The sequence below is a fragment of the Vanrija albida genome (assembly GCF_041260175.1).
Source record: "Vanrija albida strain AlHP1 chromosome Unknown contig_3, whole genome shotgun sequence".
Taxonomy (NCBI): Eukaryota; Fungi; Basidiomycota; class Tremellomycetes; order Trichosporonales; family Trichosporonaceae; genus Vanrija; species Vanrija albida.
The window spans coordinates 2,696,533-2,713,453 of NW_027191422.1; the positions used below are offsets into that span (position 1 = coordinate 2,696,533).

Genomic DNA, 16,921 nt, shown 5'->3' on the forward strand with positions numbered 1-16,921 from the left:
CGCGTCGTGGGCTACACCGCGGGCTTGTCAGTAGCCAGCTGCGGCCCACCATGCAGTGTACGGCTCAACGAGCTTCGGCCTGGCCGCTTCGGGATACTGTGGTGCCGTCAACTGCGTTGCTTGGCCACCACTGACGCGGGTGGCGGCGAGGCCCGTGACACATGCACGCGGCACGGGCGACGTGAGAAGCCAGATGCTCTGCCTCGTCTGCATGCCGCAGTCGTAGCCGCAGCCGCAGTGGCGGCAGTCGCTAACCGATGTGGTGCAGCAGCTGACGTCGCGCATGCCGCAACGGCTTACGGCGGGGATGTGGCCGTGGGCCTGTCTTATCTCAGGCACGCTAACGGCGCCGCTGCTATCGGCCGCTGCTCGTATCATCTGACTCGTGCCAGCTTGGCCGTTCCCAGGCGGCTGGCGCCTACATAAGACACTGGGCGGTGTCTGGGGTTGCAAGCCCACTAGCTAACGAGCCACTACACACCATGGCACTCGAGCACCCCACCCTCGTCAAGGTGCGCTGTGTGGCCGTCACCCCGCTGACCCCAGGTCGACCCGTTCAAGCCTGCCGACCAGCAGGCGGGCCTCTTCAACCGCTGGCAGTGGGTGTGGGGGAGGGGGGAAGGCATTCTTTTGCCTCTTCCTCCTCTTCTATCTTGACACTCCCACTGACACTACCCCCAGCCCAGACATCCCCGCCGTCGCCACCGTCGCCGAGGGCGACGTGTTCAAGCTCGAATGCCACGACTGGACGGGCGGCCAGATCCTCAACAACGACGATGCGGACGACGTCAAGGTGCGTACTGGGGCGGGCGGCGCTGACGCCAGAACGTCGACCTCACCAAGATCCACAACCTCACCGGGCCCGTGGCGGTCGAGGGCGCAAAGCCGGGCGACGTGCTCGTCGTCGACATCCTCGACGTGACGCCGTTCCCGCACATGCAGTGGGGGTACACTGGCGTGTTTGAGAGTGGGTAGCGCGGACGCGAGGGACGCGAGCGTCAGCGAGCGTCTCGAGCCTCGATCCGGCCTTGTCCTAGGTGCTGTGCCCGGCTGACACGCCGCAGAGACCAACGGCGGCGGGCTCTTCAGCACCGACTTTGGTGAGCTCCCCTCCTTGCCCCGCTCACCCCAGACTCCAAGGCCGCCAAGGCCGTGTGGGACTTTGAAGGCATCTACGCGTCGAGCCGGCACATCCCCGGCGTGCGCTTCGCGGGCATCCCGCACCCCGGGCTGATTGGCACGGCGCCGAGCCAGGCGCTACTCGACACGTGGAACGCGCGCGAGCGCGGGCTCGTGGCCGCCGCGGGGGACTGCGTGCCCGCCGTCGCGCTCACCCCGCTCGCCGAGGGCGCGTACGTCGGCCAGAAGCTGCCCGACGCGGTGCGTGACAAGATCTACGCCGAGGGCGCGCGCACCATCCCCGGCCGTGAGCACGGGGGCAACGTCGACATCAAGGTGTGTCGGCTTGAGCTGGGCGGTTTGCTCTGCCATACCAGCTATGAGCTTCTCACACCCCCAGAACCTCTCGCGCGGGTCGCGCTGCTTCTTCCCCGTGTACGTCGACGGCGCCAACCTCGCCGTCGGCGACCTGCACTTTTCTCAGGGAGACGGCGAGCTGTCGTTCTGCGGCGCCATCGAAATGGTGGGTGAAAACGGAGGTCCCAACTCACCCGCCAGGCAGGCATCATCACGCTCAAGTGCAGCGTCATGAAGGACGGCGTCAAGCTGCTCGGGCTCAAGCAGCCCATCTTCCTCGTGAGCTGACTTGTGCCTGACTGCAGCTCACCCCAGCCCTCGCCCATCGACCCGCGGTACCACGAGCAGCTCATCTTCGAGGGCATCTCGGTCGGTGAGTCGCAGTGGGGCTTCTCCGCCAGCCGCGCCACTCACACCCCCGCCACAGACGTCAACGGCGACGGCAAGCAGTACTCGATGGACGCGACCGTCGCGTACAAGCAGGCCGCGCTCAACACGATGGACTACCTCCGCCGGCTGGGCTACAGCAAGGAACAGGCCCGTGGGTGTCGAGCTTAGGCCGCGTAGCACCCGCTGACCCCCCAGACCTCCTCCTCTCTGCCGCGCCCGTCGAGTCACACGTCGCCGCCATGGTCGACGTGCCGAATGCGTGCGTGACCATGGGGCTCCCGCTGGCGATTTTCGACCGCGACATCCGCCCTACGAACAAGGGGATTGAGAAGAAGGAGTATTCGAACGCCGCGCTGCGCACTGACGGTGTGCGGTGTGATCAGAAGTAGGCGGGGGGTTGAGGGTACAATCGAAATGTAGGAATCAGGGCGGCAAGCGCCCAGCAGTATGTATAGCATGGCAGGCGATAGTCATTGTCGAGACCGTGGCGTGCAGGTCGGCGGGCAAGTCCACTTAGGAGTGGACCCCGCTCTGCTCTTCGCGTCCGCCACCACTGGCAGCAGGATGACGTGGTCGCGGCCACGTGGAGCGACTATCTAATCTCCCTGCGTGTCTAATCTCAGCGCATCTGCATGCCTGGTTTGCATGCCTGTGCCCGCGGCGCCAAGGAATGCGGGGCGGGGACGCGGACAACGTGAAACGAACGGCCGTCGCAAGGTCGTTTGCACCGCCCCGACACCGGTGCCACATCTTATCAGTACCTCCAACCCGACCCCCCCGATCCTCTTACGATACAGGTACATGGCACATACTGGCATCTATATAGTATCTATCTGTCGGCATTAGGTGTCCCCGCCGGCGGGCTATCTACTTCTGCTGCGGCCTACTTCTGCTGCGGCCTACTTCTGCTGCTGCTCAGTCATGGGGTAGCCCGACTCGGAGTCGTGCGAGCGGATGGCGGCGCCCTGCTCTCCGGGGAACCACTCGTTGATGTTGATGGCGAGCATGGGGATGGTGGCGCACACCTCCATCGCGCCCTGGAGGATGTAGAAGGTGATGTAGTTGCGCACGGGGTCCTTGGGGTCGGTGGTGAAGATCTGGACGACGCGGTACACGCCGCAGACCATGCAGAACAGCGAGATGGCGATGAGGAAGTAGGTGCCGCGCTTCTGCAGGTGGAAGATGCGGTGGGTGCGCATGATGCCGATGAGGGCGAGCACGACGACGGCGAGCGAGAGGACGTAGGATGCCTTGCGGAGCCCGGTGATGGTGGTCGTGGCCACGCTCGTGCCGACCAGCGAGCCGCCGATCGTCGCCGTGATAATCGCCGCGACGAGCGTCAGCTGCGCGAGGTTGGTGAGCCGGAGCAGCCACTGCGGGCGCTCGTTCTTGGCCACCTCGGAGAGCACGTGCCGGCGCCACATGTCGATGACGGGCGAGATGATGAAGAGGAAGCCGATCGAGATGAAGACGAGCTCGGCGACTGGGGGCGTCAGCTGTGCCTCACTCGGGCTAAGAGCCGCCACTCACTCAGCTCGCCGGTGCCGTACGGCGTCTTGGACATGACCGCGCGCAGCACCCACGACGCGATGCGGATGACGATGAAGATTGTCGGGCGGATGAGCAGGCGCGTGCGGGTCGCCGGCATGGCCCAGCGCCAGGTGACGGCGGCGAGGAGCGCGCAGTACTGGGCGGAAAGTCAGCGTTGATCCAAACCCGTAGCCCGGCCCACTCACGATGATGGAAAAGACAATGCTCGGCGCAAGGTCCTTGCTCGTCGGGTTGCCGCCGGTAAAGTTGAACTGGTCGAGGTAGGCCTCGATCTCGGCGGGCGTGGCGCCGGCGGTACTGGGCGTGGACATTGGGGCGAGGTGGTTGGGGGTGGTCGGGGGTCGGGCTGTAGATAAGGTGTGGCTGCTGCTGCTGCTGCTTCTGCTTGTGTGTGGGCCATCACGTCCACCCCGCCGTGTTTAAATACTTATGCACGACCCAGTGACAACCATCGCTATCGCCGGCTGCGCCATTGAGCCACACACATTTTTTCCTGACCCGACGTCACACAAACCCGACTGCCGCCACGACACGCTCCACCAGGCACACCACCTTGGACCAACATCGCTTAGCCAGGCCCGCTCGTTCACCCGCTCACCCGCTCACCCGCCCACTCTGACACGCTCTAAAACCACCATTGCTGTGGCCTTGCTGTGGCCCGCCTGGCTGTGGCCCGACCGGTACCCTGGTCGGGAGCGAGGGCGACCACGGCCCGACCTTCACTGCCTCGTATCAGCCAGTGCCGAGGGAGCCGACCCTGCAGTGGCTATTCGTGGCTAAATTTGAACCCACGTGCCGTGGGCGCCGTGTACAGCCACAGACGTAGGACGGGCCGACCGCCGCGCCGGCACACCCTACCAGCTAGGAGTATTGCTGCAGAGTCGCCCCGCCAGCCCAGCCCCAGCCCCCCTCTGCCGCCGCGCCGGGCCAATCGTGCGGCGACAGCCCGATGGCTGTGCGGCACACGCGCTGATGGCCGCGTCGTCCGCGTCGTCGCGCGACTCGGACGACGCCGAATTCGTCAAAGTTGCCGAAAACGCGGTGCGCACGCTCTGCTGATACCGCGTCGCTCCTGAAAGCGGTGCAGGCAGGAGCTGGCGTGTGAGCGGGGCCCACCTCCGCCTCGCTCGACTTGACCGCGCCTGTGTTCGCCGACGCGCCGAGCTCCGATCGCTCCGAGTTTTGCGCACAGCTGGCGACGCGACGGGCGTGCATGCTCGCGCGACCGTCGCTGAGGCGTGAGCGGCCGTGCGTGTATGGGGGAGCGTGGGATGCCATGGGGTTTCGGGCGACGCTTCCAACGTCTGACCCGATAGCGCGCTGCTGGCGCAATGTCTCCCGAGCCGTCAAGATGGTGGGCTATGTGTTGTCGGGTGCAGATCTGTAGTGAGCCGCGGATCGTTCGGGCTGAACGCGGCGGCACTGCCTTTGCAGATCATGCATGACATCGTCGCGAGCGAAACCGGGACCGAGGGGGAGCGAGAGTTAGGCGTGGGCCAGGAGCGGGTGATATAGGCGCCTCCCACTGTTGGCGCTCCTATTGGATTAGTCCCACGTGGGCCTCCCCGCCATCGTGGGAAAGTACTTGCACGTGGCGACACGTGACAACACGTGGCCGATTACCGAAACCCAGACTTGCTGACGTACAACTTGCGGCGTCGGAAAGTCGCAGCCCCAGCATGCAGCGCTTGTGACAAAGCCGTCCCAGTGCTGACTGCCCACCAAGACCGACTTTCGACTTTCCGTGGGACAAGGATAGCCGAGCTTGTCGCAGGAACAGCAGCCTCGGCCACAAGGCAGCCGCCAGCCCCAGCCCCAGCCCACCAACGACGACTGATGCATGACATGACACGACGCACGCTTACGTCCACGGCCATGCGGCCGACTAGAGCTTGCTCTGGCTCGCTCGCTCGCTCGCTAACCGGTTACACGCCTGCCGCATATACCACTGGAATCCCATCGCCGCCGCTGCTGTGCAAAGCACTTGTTTGCTTACACCAACTTCTTTTTTTGACTTTTGCTTTGCAACCTCGACGCCATTGACAAGACCGAACGACATTGCTGTTACTCAGACGCGTCGAGAGGATCCTTAGCACGCAACTTGTCATCATTACCCGCACGATCCCAAGCCTTAGCAAACCTCGGCCCACTGTCGCTACAAAACCCTGGAGTGGGTACCCACCTGGTCGGTTTTGTCCGCCCTGCCGAGCTGCCTGCCTGCCAGCCTGCCTGCCCGCGTACGAGCCCGGTCATTTGCTACCACCTTCGACTCACTCCCCATTTACTCCCCCCCTTTCACGCAGCAACCGGCAACCCCACTCCGGCCCACCCCCTCCTACTCCCCGCCCAACAACAGCCGCTGCATAGACTTTGCTCTCCACAATGCCAGCAGTAATGTCCCCATCATCGGCTCCATCACACCACAACTCGTCGTACGCGACTCAGGCAGACCTCGACCTCCTCAACCTCCTCACGGCTGACGCCGCCGCGCCAAAGCCGCCATCTGCCGCCGCGTCCTCGGCTCCTGCAAACGCTCAGCGAAAGAAGAGCGTCGTACGCCGAGACGCCGGGCTCGACTCGCTCCTCCTCAGCGCAGTCCTCGCAGGCAGCGACAAGATCACACGGCACCACTTTGGACACGGCATGACGGGCGCCTACTCGACCTGCGACCAGAGCAGGCCGAGTTCGCCTCGTCAACCCCGCCCCCTCCCACGCAGCCAGCAGGCCCCACGCTCTCAGCGTCTCCAGGCCGAGTCGGCGGCGCTGGCATCTGCCCAGGCCGACAATGCTGCTAGCCCCGTGGCGTCGTCGTCAAAGCCCGTTTCAGCCGAGGCGTCTTCCTCGGCTGCTCCGATCGGCCTTCCCTCTGCGGCACCAACAACATCACACGACCTTCTTGCCGCCTCGCCCAAAGAGTTCAAGGAGCGCAAGAGGCGCATGTCGGTCGACCCGCAGCCCATCTCGCAGCTTTTGCAGCAGGCATCGCCAGCACATGTCAACTTTTTCCACGGTCGCGGCCAGGTCGTCAAGCCCACCGGGCGACCGACCGTCAAGTGTATGGCCCGCACCCGCGTGCCCACACCGCACGGCGACATCTTCCTCCACCTCTACCACAACACGGAAGACAACAAGGAGCACCTCGCCATCGTCACCGACCCAATCCAGCTCAGCGCCGACGCGCGCCGCCGGGCACCAAAGGGCCGCCGCGAGATCCGCTCGCGATCCCTCGACGCAAAGTGGCGTGAGGGCGAGACCGACATGGAGCGTATCGTGCGCGGCGCGTACGTCGGCCGGTTGACCGCTGGTGCAGAGGGCGTTCCCAGTGTGCCACGATCCGAGGCCCAGTATGCCGCCGAGGACGCACAAGACGACCCCGACGCCGAGGCCGACATTCTTCCCCTCGTCCGAATCCACTCCGAGTGCTTCACCGGCGAGACCATTGGCTCAATGCGCTGTGATTGCGGCGAGCAGCTCGACGAGGGCATGCGCCGCATCGCCGAGGACCAGCACGTTGGCTCTTCTCAGGAAGAGTACCTTCCCACACCCGAGGCCTCGCGTGCGCCTTCCCCCGGCAACCATGCCAATGGACATTCCCACCCCCGAGTGCCTGGTCGCGGTGTGGTTATTTACATGCGCCAGGAGGGCCGTGGCATTGGACTGCTTGAGAAGATTCGCGCATACAACCTCCAGGACCTGGGCCACGACACGGTCAACGCCAACCTCATGCTTGGACACGGTGCCGACGAGCGCACCTACGGTGTCGCCGCCGAGATCCTCCGCGACCTCGGCCTGGCCGGTGACGAGGCTCTTGGACGTGGTGGTGTTCGCCTCCTCACCAACAACCCCGAGAAGGTCGAGGGCCTTGCGGCCGAGGGCATCCGCATCACCGAGCGTGTCGGCATGGTCCCTCGCGACTGGCTGTGTACCCACAACTCGCCCAAGCGGTCTGCACGCGAGCTCCTCGACGACGAGGAGCTCGAGTACGACGAGTACCGCGCCCGTCGTGCTGGTGTCGGCCTTCTCGGTGCCACAACAACCCGGGGACCAGAACTGGAGAAGTACCTCCGTACAAAGATTGAGCGCATGGGGCACAGTGAGTCGACGCGTCTGGTTTCCTAGAGCTCTGCTGACGCGCAATTGCAGTGATTGATATCCCCGAGGAGCCCAAGTCTGACGCATAACGAGTTATTTTGCCAGAGTAGTCATCTGTACAACATATGCACTGTCTTGTTTTGTATCAAGAGGCGCCTGCATTCGGTGGTTGACTGGGCTTGTCCGAGTCAACCGGCGGGCCGGCCCCCACCCAGGAAGATTAATTTTGCCACCATATGGTTTTGTCCATTTACCCAGCCAGCGCGTGTTTCATTTTCAGAGAGACCACTACAACGCGTCGGTCAGCCTGGTCGCGCGTCGACCTGTTACTGCCCTTCCCTCCTCTCTACTTCTCTCTCTCTCAATCTAGACTTGCATACACACTGTTGATACACCCTACACCCATTCACTAGACGCGACAACAACATCTACCACCTACAGCTCATACTCTTGCATATTGTCCAGCGCGCATCAGCCGCCCCCGCCAAGCCACAATGGTCTCCGACGCTGACCGCCGTCGCGTGAGTAGATTGATCGCCAGTCGGGGTGGCTGCACACAATGGTCCACCGCCCCCTCAGTGCCCGCCGCACACACTGTACGCCCCTCCCCCCCGCTGACAATGCCCCACAGCAAATGCTCGAGTCGCTCAGAGAAAAGAGGCAGGCCCAGTCGTCGAAACCCCCACCCACCACTACCCATTCACCCACCAACACCATGACTTCCCCCCTATCCAACCGCGTGCTCGTGCCCGCCAGTTCGTCCCCCACCGCGCCAGTACCATCACTCGCCCGGGGTCCCACTCTGATCCAGTCGTCAAACATTTCACGCATGGCAAACGGCGGCGGCAGCTACCACAGCGGCTCGCCCCAAGCCGTCCTCGCCGCCTTCTCGTCTCGCGGCAACGGCGCCGACACCAAGCCGGCAACGTCCAACGCCGCCGACTTTTCGCCCTCGTCGCCGCCGCCGCTGTCGCGTTTGAAGAAGCGGTACGCCGACGAGTCGCCCACCAAGCCGTCGTCCAGCGTGTCGCCAGAACCACTACGCCCCAAGTCCCTGCCGTCGTCGAGCCGTGCGCCGGCAGGAGGCGTCGTCCGAAAGGGACCACCGCCGCTCGTCGCCGCCGCCAAGAAACAGCACGACGCCGGTATCGACGTCCAAGTCAAGCGCTGGAAGGCGCAGTTCCCCCATGTGTCGCGCCCCAACATTGTCCAGGCGCTGACTCGGCATGGGGACAACGACCGCGGAGTGGAGAGGGAGCTGGAAATGGCCGAGTGGAAGGCGAAACAGGCCGCCAGCAGGCTCGAGGCGGAGGAAGCAGCGAAGAAGGCTGCTGCTGCGAAGCCAGCGCCAGTCAACCTGCAGAGCTACAGGTACCAGCCTACCAACGGCGTGTCGCGATCGTCGTCGGGCACATCGGTCGCTCCAACCCCGGATTCCCCATCGCGCAACGGCAAGCGACGAAAGAATGAGAAGAGCACCATCTACGCCAAGCGCGACAAGGAGCGCCAGCGCAAGCGTGACCCGGACGAGGAGGGTGGCGAGTCGGAGGCGGAGGAGGCATCAGACGACAGCGACGACGGATACTGGTCTGGCGAGGAGGGGCGGAGGCGAAAGAAGAGACGCTCCACCGAGGAGGACGAGGTTGATGCCGAGGGCGCAGCGTTCAAGGCATTCAATGAGGCCGACGCCGATGCAATCAAGGGCACCATTGCCTGCAGCGAGGACCAGGTCAACAAGATTATCAGCCTGCGACCATACTCGAGCATCGACGACCTGCGGTCCAAACTCAACAAGACGCGCGGCGTCAGCGTCAAGTTGTTCGAGCAGTACGCCGAGATCATGGAGGGCTACGTCCAGATCGACAGCTGCTTGAACAGGTGTGAAAGCATTGCCAATGAAATCGCCAGTGCGCTCGCGGTATGGAAGGGCGCGGCGACAGCGAGCGACTCGACGACGGGCACGCCTAGGACGGACGGCCTCAACGACGTCAAGGTCGATGTCGCAAAGGTGTCGGAGCTGCTCGCCAAGGAGACCGACCTGCGGCGACGAACGATTCTGTCGTCGTACATTCGGTCACAGCCGGCGACGCTGAGCGAGGGTACCGTCCTCAAGGACTACCAGCTCCTGGGCATCAACTGGCTCAACTTGCTGTACAAGCGCAGGATCGGCTGTATCCTCGCCGACGAGATGGGCCTCGGCAAGACGATCCAGGTTATTGCTTTCCTTGCGCACCTCAAGGAGCTCAAGGGCAAGGGCACGGCCGGCCCGCACATGATCTTTGTACCTGCGTCGACTCTCGAGAACTGGACGCGAGAGTTCGAGCGTTTCGCACCCGAGGTGGACGTTGAGACGTACTACGGCAGCCAGGCCGAGCGCGCAGAGCTCCGTGACAACCTCAAGCGCAAGTTCCGCGCGGGCAAGCTCGAGGTTGTGCTCGCGTCCTACACCCAGGTGCAAAGCGAGGACGACCTGCGTTTCTTCAAGAAGAAGCTAGAGTTTGAGACGTGCATCTACGACGAGGCACACGCGCTCAAGAACTTCCAGACGAAACGTTACCAGGACCTGCTATCCATCAAGCCCAAGTGGCGTCTTTTGCTTACCGGCACGCCGCTGCAGAACAATCTCCAGGAGCTTGTCGTAAGTCACCCCGGTTCGAGCCGCACTCACGCCCAGTCGCTTCTCATGTTTATCCACAAAGATATCTTTACGGACGCCGAACAATATCTGCGCGCTATCTTCAAGGTCCAGGCTGCTGGCCACGCCGACATGCTCTCGCAGCAGCGTGTGTCGCGAGCCCGCACCATGCTCACGCCTTTCGTCCTCCGCCGCAGGAAAGCCAATGTAGGTGGGGTCGAAGGTCAATGCTCACCTACCAGGTCCTCTCTCTGCCTCCGAAGATTGAAACCGTCGAGTCGTGCGAGATGACGCCTGTCCAGGCGCGTCTCTACCGCGAGACGCTGCGCCGCTCTAGGAAGGCGATCACCGAGCTTGGAGAGGACGGTCTCGAGGCCCTCGCCGACGTTGATGATGACGGCAAGGCGCCCAAGGGCAAGAAGGCGGTGGCCAAGATCCAAAGCAGGGCCGGCAACGCCTCCAATATCCTCATGGACCTCCGCAAGGCGGCATCACACCCGCTGCTGTTCCGAAGAATCTACAACGACAAGAGGGTCGAGCAGATTGCCAAGGTTTGCATGGGCTCGCCCAAGTGGTGTGACTCGAACTATGACTACATTGTTGAGGACTTCCAGGTGGGTGACTCGTTGAAAAGTCCCACTGACGCGCCAGGTCATGAGCGACGCCGAGATCCACTCGTATGTGACCGACAACGAGGAGCTCGAGAAGTTTGGGCTCGACGCCGAGGCGTTCCTCGAAGGCGGCAAGATGAAGGCTCTGCAGTCGCTCATTGTCCGCTGCAAGGCGGAGGGCAAGCGAATCCTGCTCTTCTCACAGTTCACCATGATCCTGGACATTATCCAGGTTGCTCTGAGTCACATGGAGTGCGAGTACATCCGCCTGGATGGTCAGACGCGTACCGACGAGCGCCAGGGTTTGGTCGACCAGTTCAACGACGACACGGACATCACCGTCTTCCTGCTGTCGACCAAGGCTGGCGGCGTGGGCATCAACCTGACGGCTGCATCGGTGGTCGTCATCTTTGACCAGGACTTCAACCCGCACAACGACCGTCAGGCCGCGGACCGAGCGTATCGCATTGTGAGTGCTGACAAACACCTTGCCTTAGCACACCTAACACACCCAGGGTCAAGAACGCTCCGTCGAAGTCATCAAGCTCATCAGCAAGGACTCTATCGACGAGGACATCTTGTCTATCGGCCTGACAAAGCTGCAGCTCGACGACATGGTCGGCGGCGAGGGCTCGGGCGCGGCGACACCCGGCGACGGCGGCGGCGGCGACGACAAGACGGCCAAGGAGATGAAGAAGAGTCTGTTGACGACTCTGAGGAAGAAGTTTGAGGACCAGGGCGACAGCAAGGCGGCCGAGGACGCGCAGGCCGTCGACGAGGACACGGTCATGGAGGAGATGACTGCGACGCAGGTGAAGAAGGCGCGTGGGTCGCTGGCGGCGAAGTAGGGGGCGCGTGTGTGCCAAGGCGTAGCGTACCTGCCGATGCCTGCCTGCCTGACTGCCTGCCCCTGCAATCACACATATAGAGTGGCGTGTCACGCCAACCCACACAGCATAGATGCTACACATGTCATACAATCGCATGGGGGCCGACTAGGCGGGTATAGAGGCCGACTATGCAAATATGGAGAGGCCGCGGACGTGGCGGTCGACTGCGCCGCGGAACTGGGTCGTGGTCAGCGCGACGGCACGGCGGGCGACACGGCCCACCCACCTGGTCATTGTCGATGCCCTGTGTCCGGCTGTCCATCTCGATGAGGGGGTTGCGGACGACAAACTCGATGAACGGGCCGGTGTAGATCTGGCGCAGGACAAAGCGGAGCGAGTCGGCGGCCGGGTCGGAGAGGAGGACAAACTTGTAGCCCGTGAGGGTTTCGTACAGGTGGAGGCGGTACTGGGGTGTCTTGTACGACGTGAAGGCCTCGTCCCTGCGAGCAAAGCGCGAGCGTCAGCACATCCTCCCCTACTCCTACCCAGCGCAACCCACTTCCCCGACAACTTCTTGACCATATTCCGCAGGCTCAACACGACACCATAAACGAGCTTTGCCTCCTCGTCGAACGGGAGCCCGGCGCTGGACGGCGCCGGCGCGACGGGGGGGATGGGCGTGGTCGCGCTCCGCGCGGAGAAGATGCTCTCGCGCGTGTTGGCCCCGCCCGGGCCCGGGGGCGGCGCGAGCCGGTGCACGCCTGGCCGGTCGGCCGCGGTCGCGCGCACCGCGCGCGTGCGGTGCCAGTCGTGGTAGTAGACGCAGTCGCAGTGGCTAGGGCGAGGCGCGCGAGCGTCAGCGAGTGCGCCGGGGTGGGGCGGGGGAACTGCTGAAGCCGACTCACCGGTCAAAGATGTAGAGCGAGTATATCGTCATCGTGGTGTTGCAGAGTCGAGTCGAGCTCGCGGCGCGATATTGACTTGACTGCTCGTCGACGGTCGACGGTGACGCTTGACGCGTTGGGAGCTGGCTTCTGGCCGCCGCCACGCGAGCATCACGTGACGCCACGTGCGCGCCCCGCCGGCAGACCTCGCGGCTTCGGCACTGACGGCGGCGGGCTGCATCACTGACATTTTCAGGCCGTCCGACTTGTCAACACGTTCGCGGCGACTCCAAAGCTCCAACAGCAACACGACGCCGGCTACTCGCGCCATTGCAGCGTTCTCGACCCGCCCGCCAACCATGTCTCTGCGCCTATCACGTCGTGCCCTGCGCGCGGCTCCCACGCCGCGCCCCGCTCTCGCCATCGCACCCCGGCTGCTCTCGACAAAACCCGACGCCGAGCCCGCCGCGGCGCCCACCACACCCACACCCCCCGCCCGCAACATGGACCCGACGCCGATGAAGGCCCAGCCCCAGTTCCCTGCCCCGGCCGACCCGTTCAACCCGTCCGAGGCGCCCGGCGCCGCCGGCCGCACGTCGCCCACGTACTCTGAGGGCACGAAGACGCTCGTCAAGGGCGTCGCCAAGCTCATGGGGTACAACTCGAAGGCGTCGACCGCGATCCGGGAGACGGGGCGCATGATGCGCGGGGTTGTTGAGGCTGTTGAGACGGACCGCGCGTTTTGGTATGATTGTGAGTAGAGCCCGCCGTGCAGCGGCGGGCGAGCCGGCGTCGCGCGTCGACCCCCTCGCCCATCGCGCCGACTCGCCCGCCCATCGCGCCGACTGGCGTGGGTTTGGAAACGCCGTGCTCACACCCCACCCAGCTTGCAAACTCCCCCCCACCTACCAGTCCTTCTTCCAGCTCCACCTCCTCTACGTCCTCCTCCTCGTCATCCGCCTGCGCGCGCTCCCGGCCGGCGGGCACGGCGCGGCCAAGCACCCGATCCCCGAGCCGCTCGACTCTAGCGCGCCGCAGCAGCCCGCGTCCCACTCGCACCCCGCCCCCACCGGCATCCACCTCGGCAAGGCGGCGCACGAGACGTACCCCACCGAGCTGCTCTCGCACTTCTTCGAGCTCGCCGAAAGCCAGATGCGCATGGTGCTCGGCAAGGGCGAGCGCGAGAGCGTCATCAAAAAGTACATGGAGGAGATGGGCGAGCAGTGGAAGGGCGCGAGCGCTGGCTTGGACTACGTCGTCGGCCTCGGGCTGAGCGAGGGGGCCGAGGAGGCGGCGAGCTCGGACGTCGAGCTGGCCAGCTGGGCGTGGCGCAACCTGTTTGCCAGCCGCGGGCTGACGGCGCCGGTGGAGGGGGGTGATGAGCTGGCGTTTGTTACCCAGCTTGAGCTGGTTGTGCGCTTCGTCCGCCGCGAGCTGAGCCGGCTCGACGCGGTCAGCGACGAGGATGTGCTGAATGGTAACATTGGCGACTGGGGGCGCTTGGAGCAGTAGGCGGCTGCACCGGCGCGCAGCGGCGGTGCGAGCCGCGCCAAGTAGGGAGACGGGGGTGCAGCGGAGCGCTGCACCCACCGACATGCATGCATAACATCTTAGAGCGGGCGGGGCCGTGGGTGTCGGCGAGGACAGAATGCCACTGTGCACTAACAGCGGGGCCAAATAAGCGCCCGACCTTTTCCGCGATCCGCAACTTCAAGTTCATGGACTTTTGCGACAGCGTCAATACCATCTCGACACCACAACAACAGCACCATGGCCCTCGCCCTCGCCCGCCAGGCCGCCGCCGGCCCCTCGCTCCTGCGCTCGGCGCTCTCGCTCCCCGCCGTCGCGCTGCCGGCGCTCCGCCTCCCCTCCCTCAACGACATCCTCGAGTGGGGCATCACGCTCGCCGTGCCCAAGAGCAAGATCAGCCACTCGCGCAAGAGCATGCGCAGCGCGCACAAGGGGATCAAGAACAAGACGAGTGAGTACTCCGGCCGGCGCCTGCGGCGCCGGCCGGGAGGGCTGGCGTGGGCTGGCACGCGACGAGGCCCACAATTCGCCGGGAACGCTCGCTGACGCTCGCTTCTCCAGACCTCAACCACTGCCCGGCCTGCGGCACCGTCAAGCTCGCGCACAACCTCTGCCCGCAGTGCTACTCTGCCATCTCGAGGCGGTGGAAGAAGGAGGCGCGTGAGCCGGTCGAGGCGGCGCCGAGGGAATAGGCGTAGGCGAGGAGGAGAGTAGGCGACGAGTAGGAGGGCAGACAGCATAGATACCATTGCATGAGCATGTTTCGAGCGGTGTGGGCGGGGAGTGCGGCACCGGCAGCGGACGGCTAGAGACGACGTCAAGTGCCAGCATTGCTGGAGTGGGGGTACCGCTTCGCCGGCAGATCGATACACAAACTTCATGCTCGCTGCGTCGCACTCGCGACCATAACAGGTGCGCCGTGAGCCACTCGCTACGCTCGTGGCACACCTCAACTTCCCATGTGCAGCAGTGTTACATTGTATTGTACTTGTCGCCTCTCTTGCCGCCCGATGCCCCCCACACGCCCGCCTCATGCCGCTGGCGCCGCAGCCGCAGCCTCCTCGCCGTTGAGCACGGGGCGGACGCTTTCCTCGATACGCAGCACCTCGCCATCCTCGGTGATGAGCTTGTAGCGGACTAGAGGGTTAGCTTCGTCACATCGGCTGCGCCGCCGCACTCACGAATCTGCCACGACGCCGCCTGCTGTGGCCGGATCGACGTGAAGAACAATGTGCCCTGCTTCTTGGACCCCTCGATGCGGAACTTTAGGTCGATACGGCCCTGCATCAGGTTGATCTGGGAGGTTAGACCGCGGTCGAGGTGTCCTTCACTGGACCTACCGATCCGTGGATCCAAGGTTCGCCAAAGCCTGCGGTGGTTAGTTGCAATCCAGTGTGGCAGGCGTGAGGGCTGGCCTTGCAACTGGGTCACGGGGAGCAGACACCATGGGGAGTTCTGGTCACTGCCCATCACCACTGCCCGTCGTCACCGTCGTCACCCCTCGGCCTCGCTGGCGTCGCCACACCTGGCCGGGATCGTGACCGTCACTCCGACGACATGCGTACGACGCCCAGCACACCACGTGCGTCGCCCGCTGGCCCCGGCGCTACCCCACCCCACCAGCCGACTCACCCCAGAGGTTTGGCGCAAACTTGACGCCGTCGCCGAGCAGGTTGGCCACCTCGGGCGAGTTGCGCAGCTGGAACGAGATCTGGCGGACGACCGACGACGAGAGGCGCTCTGCCAAAGTCAGCGTTCTGCGTGCCACGCTCCCCCCGCTCCCGCCTTCGGCGGTCGCTTGCCACGCACCATTGTTCGTCGCGTGCAGAATAAACAGTCCCCAAGCGCCGAGGCCAAGAGCAGCAAGAGCGAGGTCTGTGAGCGTAAGCGAGGCACTGGGCCCGAGCAGCAGCCGCAGCCGCAACACATACACAATGGTATCCTGTTCTGCGCAGAGTCAGCCAATGTCACCGCGTCGTCTCTGCACGTCCCCAGCGGCCCTCAGAAGCAGCCTCGTAAATCCGACCCGCGTGTCTGCCGCTGCCGCAACGGCGGCCCGACCCCACACGGCCCCACTCGCCCCACCCGGCCGCTGCAAACAAAACTTTGCACTCACCTTGAGGATGGGGAGGTCGCGCGGACGCTTGTAGATTGCGCGCGGGCGCGCCGGCGAGTTGAACACCTCCTCGTGGGGAGTCTCGGGAGCGGCCTTTGGCGCTGGGCGCGTCGCCGAGCCGTTGAGCTTGCGCTCCTTCTCCCACGGGGTCGGGACCTTGGGCAGGCCACGCATGTTAGGGCGGAGATGAATGTCGCGCGGCGACGCCTTGCCGTCGAACGTGGTCGGCTCGACTGGCGGGCGCGGCGGGTGGCGTGGCCGCGATCCGCCGTCGTCGGCGGTCGTCGTCGCATACGTCGCCGGTGCGAGGCGGTAAACGACCGACGTGGTGGGGCGCACCGCCGTGGCCAGCAACGATTTGCTCGCGAGGACGGGCAATCTGGTGAGCATGGTGGGTGTTTGCGTGTGTGTGGGTGAGAGCAAAGCAAAGCAGTGTTGACTTGAGCCAAGCCTTTGAAGTGTGGGTGCGATCCGCCGTTTCTCTCGGCGTAAGGAAGGAGCGACGAGCGAAACCAGCCGGTTGTTGTCCGGCCCATGCGGCGCCGCGGCGGCAGCGGCGAGGGCGGGCGGCGCAGACTCCACCCACCCACTCACGCACCCACTCCGGCCCGAACCTACCGCCCCAGTTAAATGACGTGGATTTGGTAGGCACTGGGGACCCCGCTTGACCTTGAAGCTTGGCCCGAACAGAGCCTAGAGGTGGTTGCTCTTTTCTACGACTTGTTGCGTGCATGCACTGTAACTCCCCATGGCAGCTCTGCTCTGCTTGCATGCATCTCGGCAGACTCGCGCCGTCGTCACGACGG

At 64.4% G+C, this 16,921-nt stretch overlaps 8 protein-coding genes across 8 annotated transcripts; 5 read left to right on the top strand and 3 right to left on the bottom strand.

Moving 5' to 3' along the window:
• Positions 1-482: 482 nt before the first annotated feature.
• Q8F55_004357 (uncharacterized protein) lies at positions 483-2,255 on the top strand (the record flags this gene model as incomplete). Its single annotated transcript, XM_069352875.1, has 11 exons — positions 483-512; positions 547-599; positions 682-793; positions 844-967; positions 1,065-1,100; positions 1,133-1,455; positions 1,520-1,642; positions 1,678-1,755; positions 1,792-1,849; positions 1,904-2,017; positions 2,062-2,255. The coding sequence occupies 11 exons, from the start codon at positions 483-485 to the stop codon at positions 2,253-2,255; spliced, it is 1,245 nt and encodes a 414-aa protein (XP_069210293.1).
• A 510-nt stretch (positions 2,256-2,765) lies between these two features.
• On the bottom strand, positions 2,766-3,728 carry Q8F55_004358 (uncharacterized protein; the record flags this gene model as incomplete). Its single annotated transcript, XM_069352876.1, has 3 exons — positions 2,766-3,349; positions 3,397-3,553; positions 3,603-3,728. The coding sequence occupies 3 exons, from the start codon at positions 3,726-3,728 to the stop codon at positions 2,766-2,768; spliced, it is 867 nt and encodes a 288-aa protein (XP_069210294.1).
• A 2,071-nt stretch (positions 3,729-5,799) lies between these two features.
• RIB1 (GTP cyclohydrolase II) lies at positions 5,800-7,598 on the top strand (the record flags this gene model as incomplete). Its single annotated transcript, XM_069352877.1, has 2 exons — positions 5,800-7,510; positions 7,561-7,598. The coding sequence occupies 2 exons, from the start codon at positions 5,800-5,802 to the stop codon at positions 7,596-7,598; spliced, it is 1,749 nt and encodes a 582-aa protein (XP_069210295.1).
• A 626-nt stretch (positions 7,599-8,224) lies between these two features.
• Positions 8,225-11,603, top strand: FUN30_2 (DNA-dependent ATPase fun30; the record flags this gene model as incomplete). Its single annotated transcript, XM_069352878.1, has 4 exons — positions 8,225-10,351; positions 10,387-10,758; positions 10,796-11,224; positions 11,271-11,603. 4 exons carry the CDS (start codon positions 8,225-8,227, stop codon positions 11,601-11,603), a joined length of 3,261 nt encoding a protein of 1,086 aa, XP_069210296.1.
• Positions 11,604-11,771: 168 nt separating this feature from the next.
• On the bottom strand, positions 11,772-12,522 carry bet5 (Trafficking protein particle complex subunit BET5; the record flags this gene model as incomplete). The annotated part of the gene is made up of 4 exons (XM_069352879.1): positions 11,772-11,822; positions 11,872-12,085; positions 12,145-12,420; positions 12,491-12,522. The coding sequence occupies 4 exons, from the start codon at positions 12,520-12,522 to the stop codon at positions 11,772-11,774; spliced, it is 573 nt and encodes a 190-aa protein (XP_069210297.1).
• Positions 12,523-12,828: 306 nt separating this feature from the next.
• On the top strand, positions 12,829-13,981 carry cbp3 (Serine carboxypeptidase 3; the record flags this gene model as incomplete). Its single annotated transcript, XM_069352880.1, has 2 exons — positions 12,829-13,222; positions 13,356-13,981. 2 exons carry the CDS (start codon positions 12,829-12,831, stop codon positions 13,979-13,981), a joined length of 1,020 nt encoding a protein of 339 aa, XP_069210298.1.
• A 258-nt stretch (positions 13,982-14,239) lies between these two features.
• On the top strand, positions 14,240-14,691 carry Q8F55_004363 (mitochondrial 54S ribosomal protein bL32m; the record flags this gene model as incomplete). The annotated part of the gene is made up of 2 exons (XM_069352881.1): positions 14,240-14,450; positions 14,561-14,691. The coding sequence occupies 2 exons, from the start codon at positions 14,240-14,242 to the stop codon at positions 14,689-14,691; spliced, it is 342 nt and encodes a 113-aa protein (XP_069210299.1).
• A 338-nt stretch (positions 14,692-15,029) lies between these two features.
• Positions 15,030-16,505, bottom strand: COA1 (cytochrome oxidase assembly protein 1; the record flags this gene model as incomplete). The annotated part of the gene is made up of 6 exons (XM_069352882.1): positions 15,030-15,136; positions 15,181-15,295; positions 15,340-15,368; positions 15,632-15,739; positions 15,809-15,874; positions 16,100-16,505. 6 exons carry the CDS (start codon positions 16,503-16,505, stop codon positions 15,030-15,032), a joined length of 831 nt encoding a protein of 276 aa, XP_069210300.1.
• Positions 16,506-16,921: the final 416 nt, after the last annotated feature.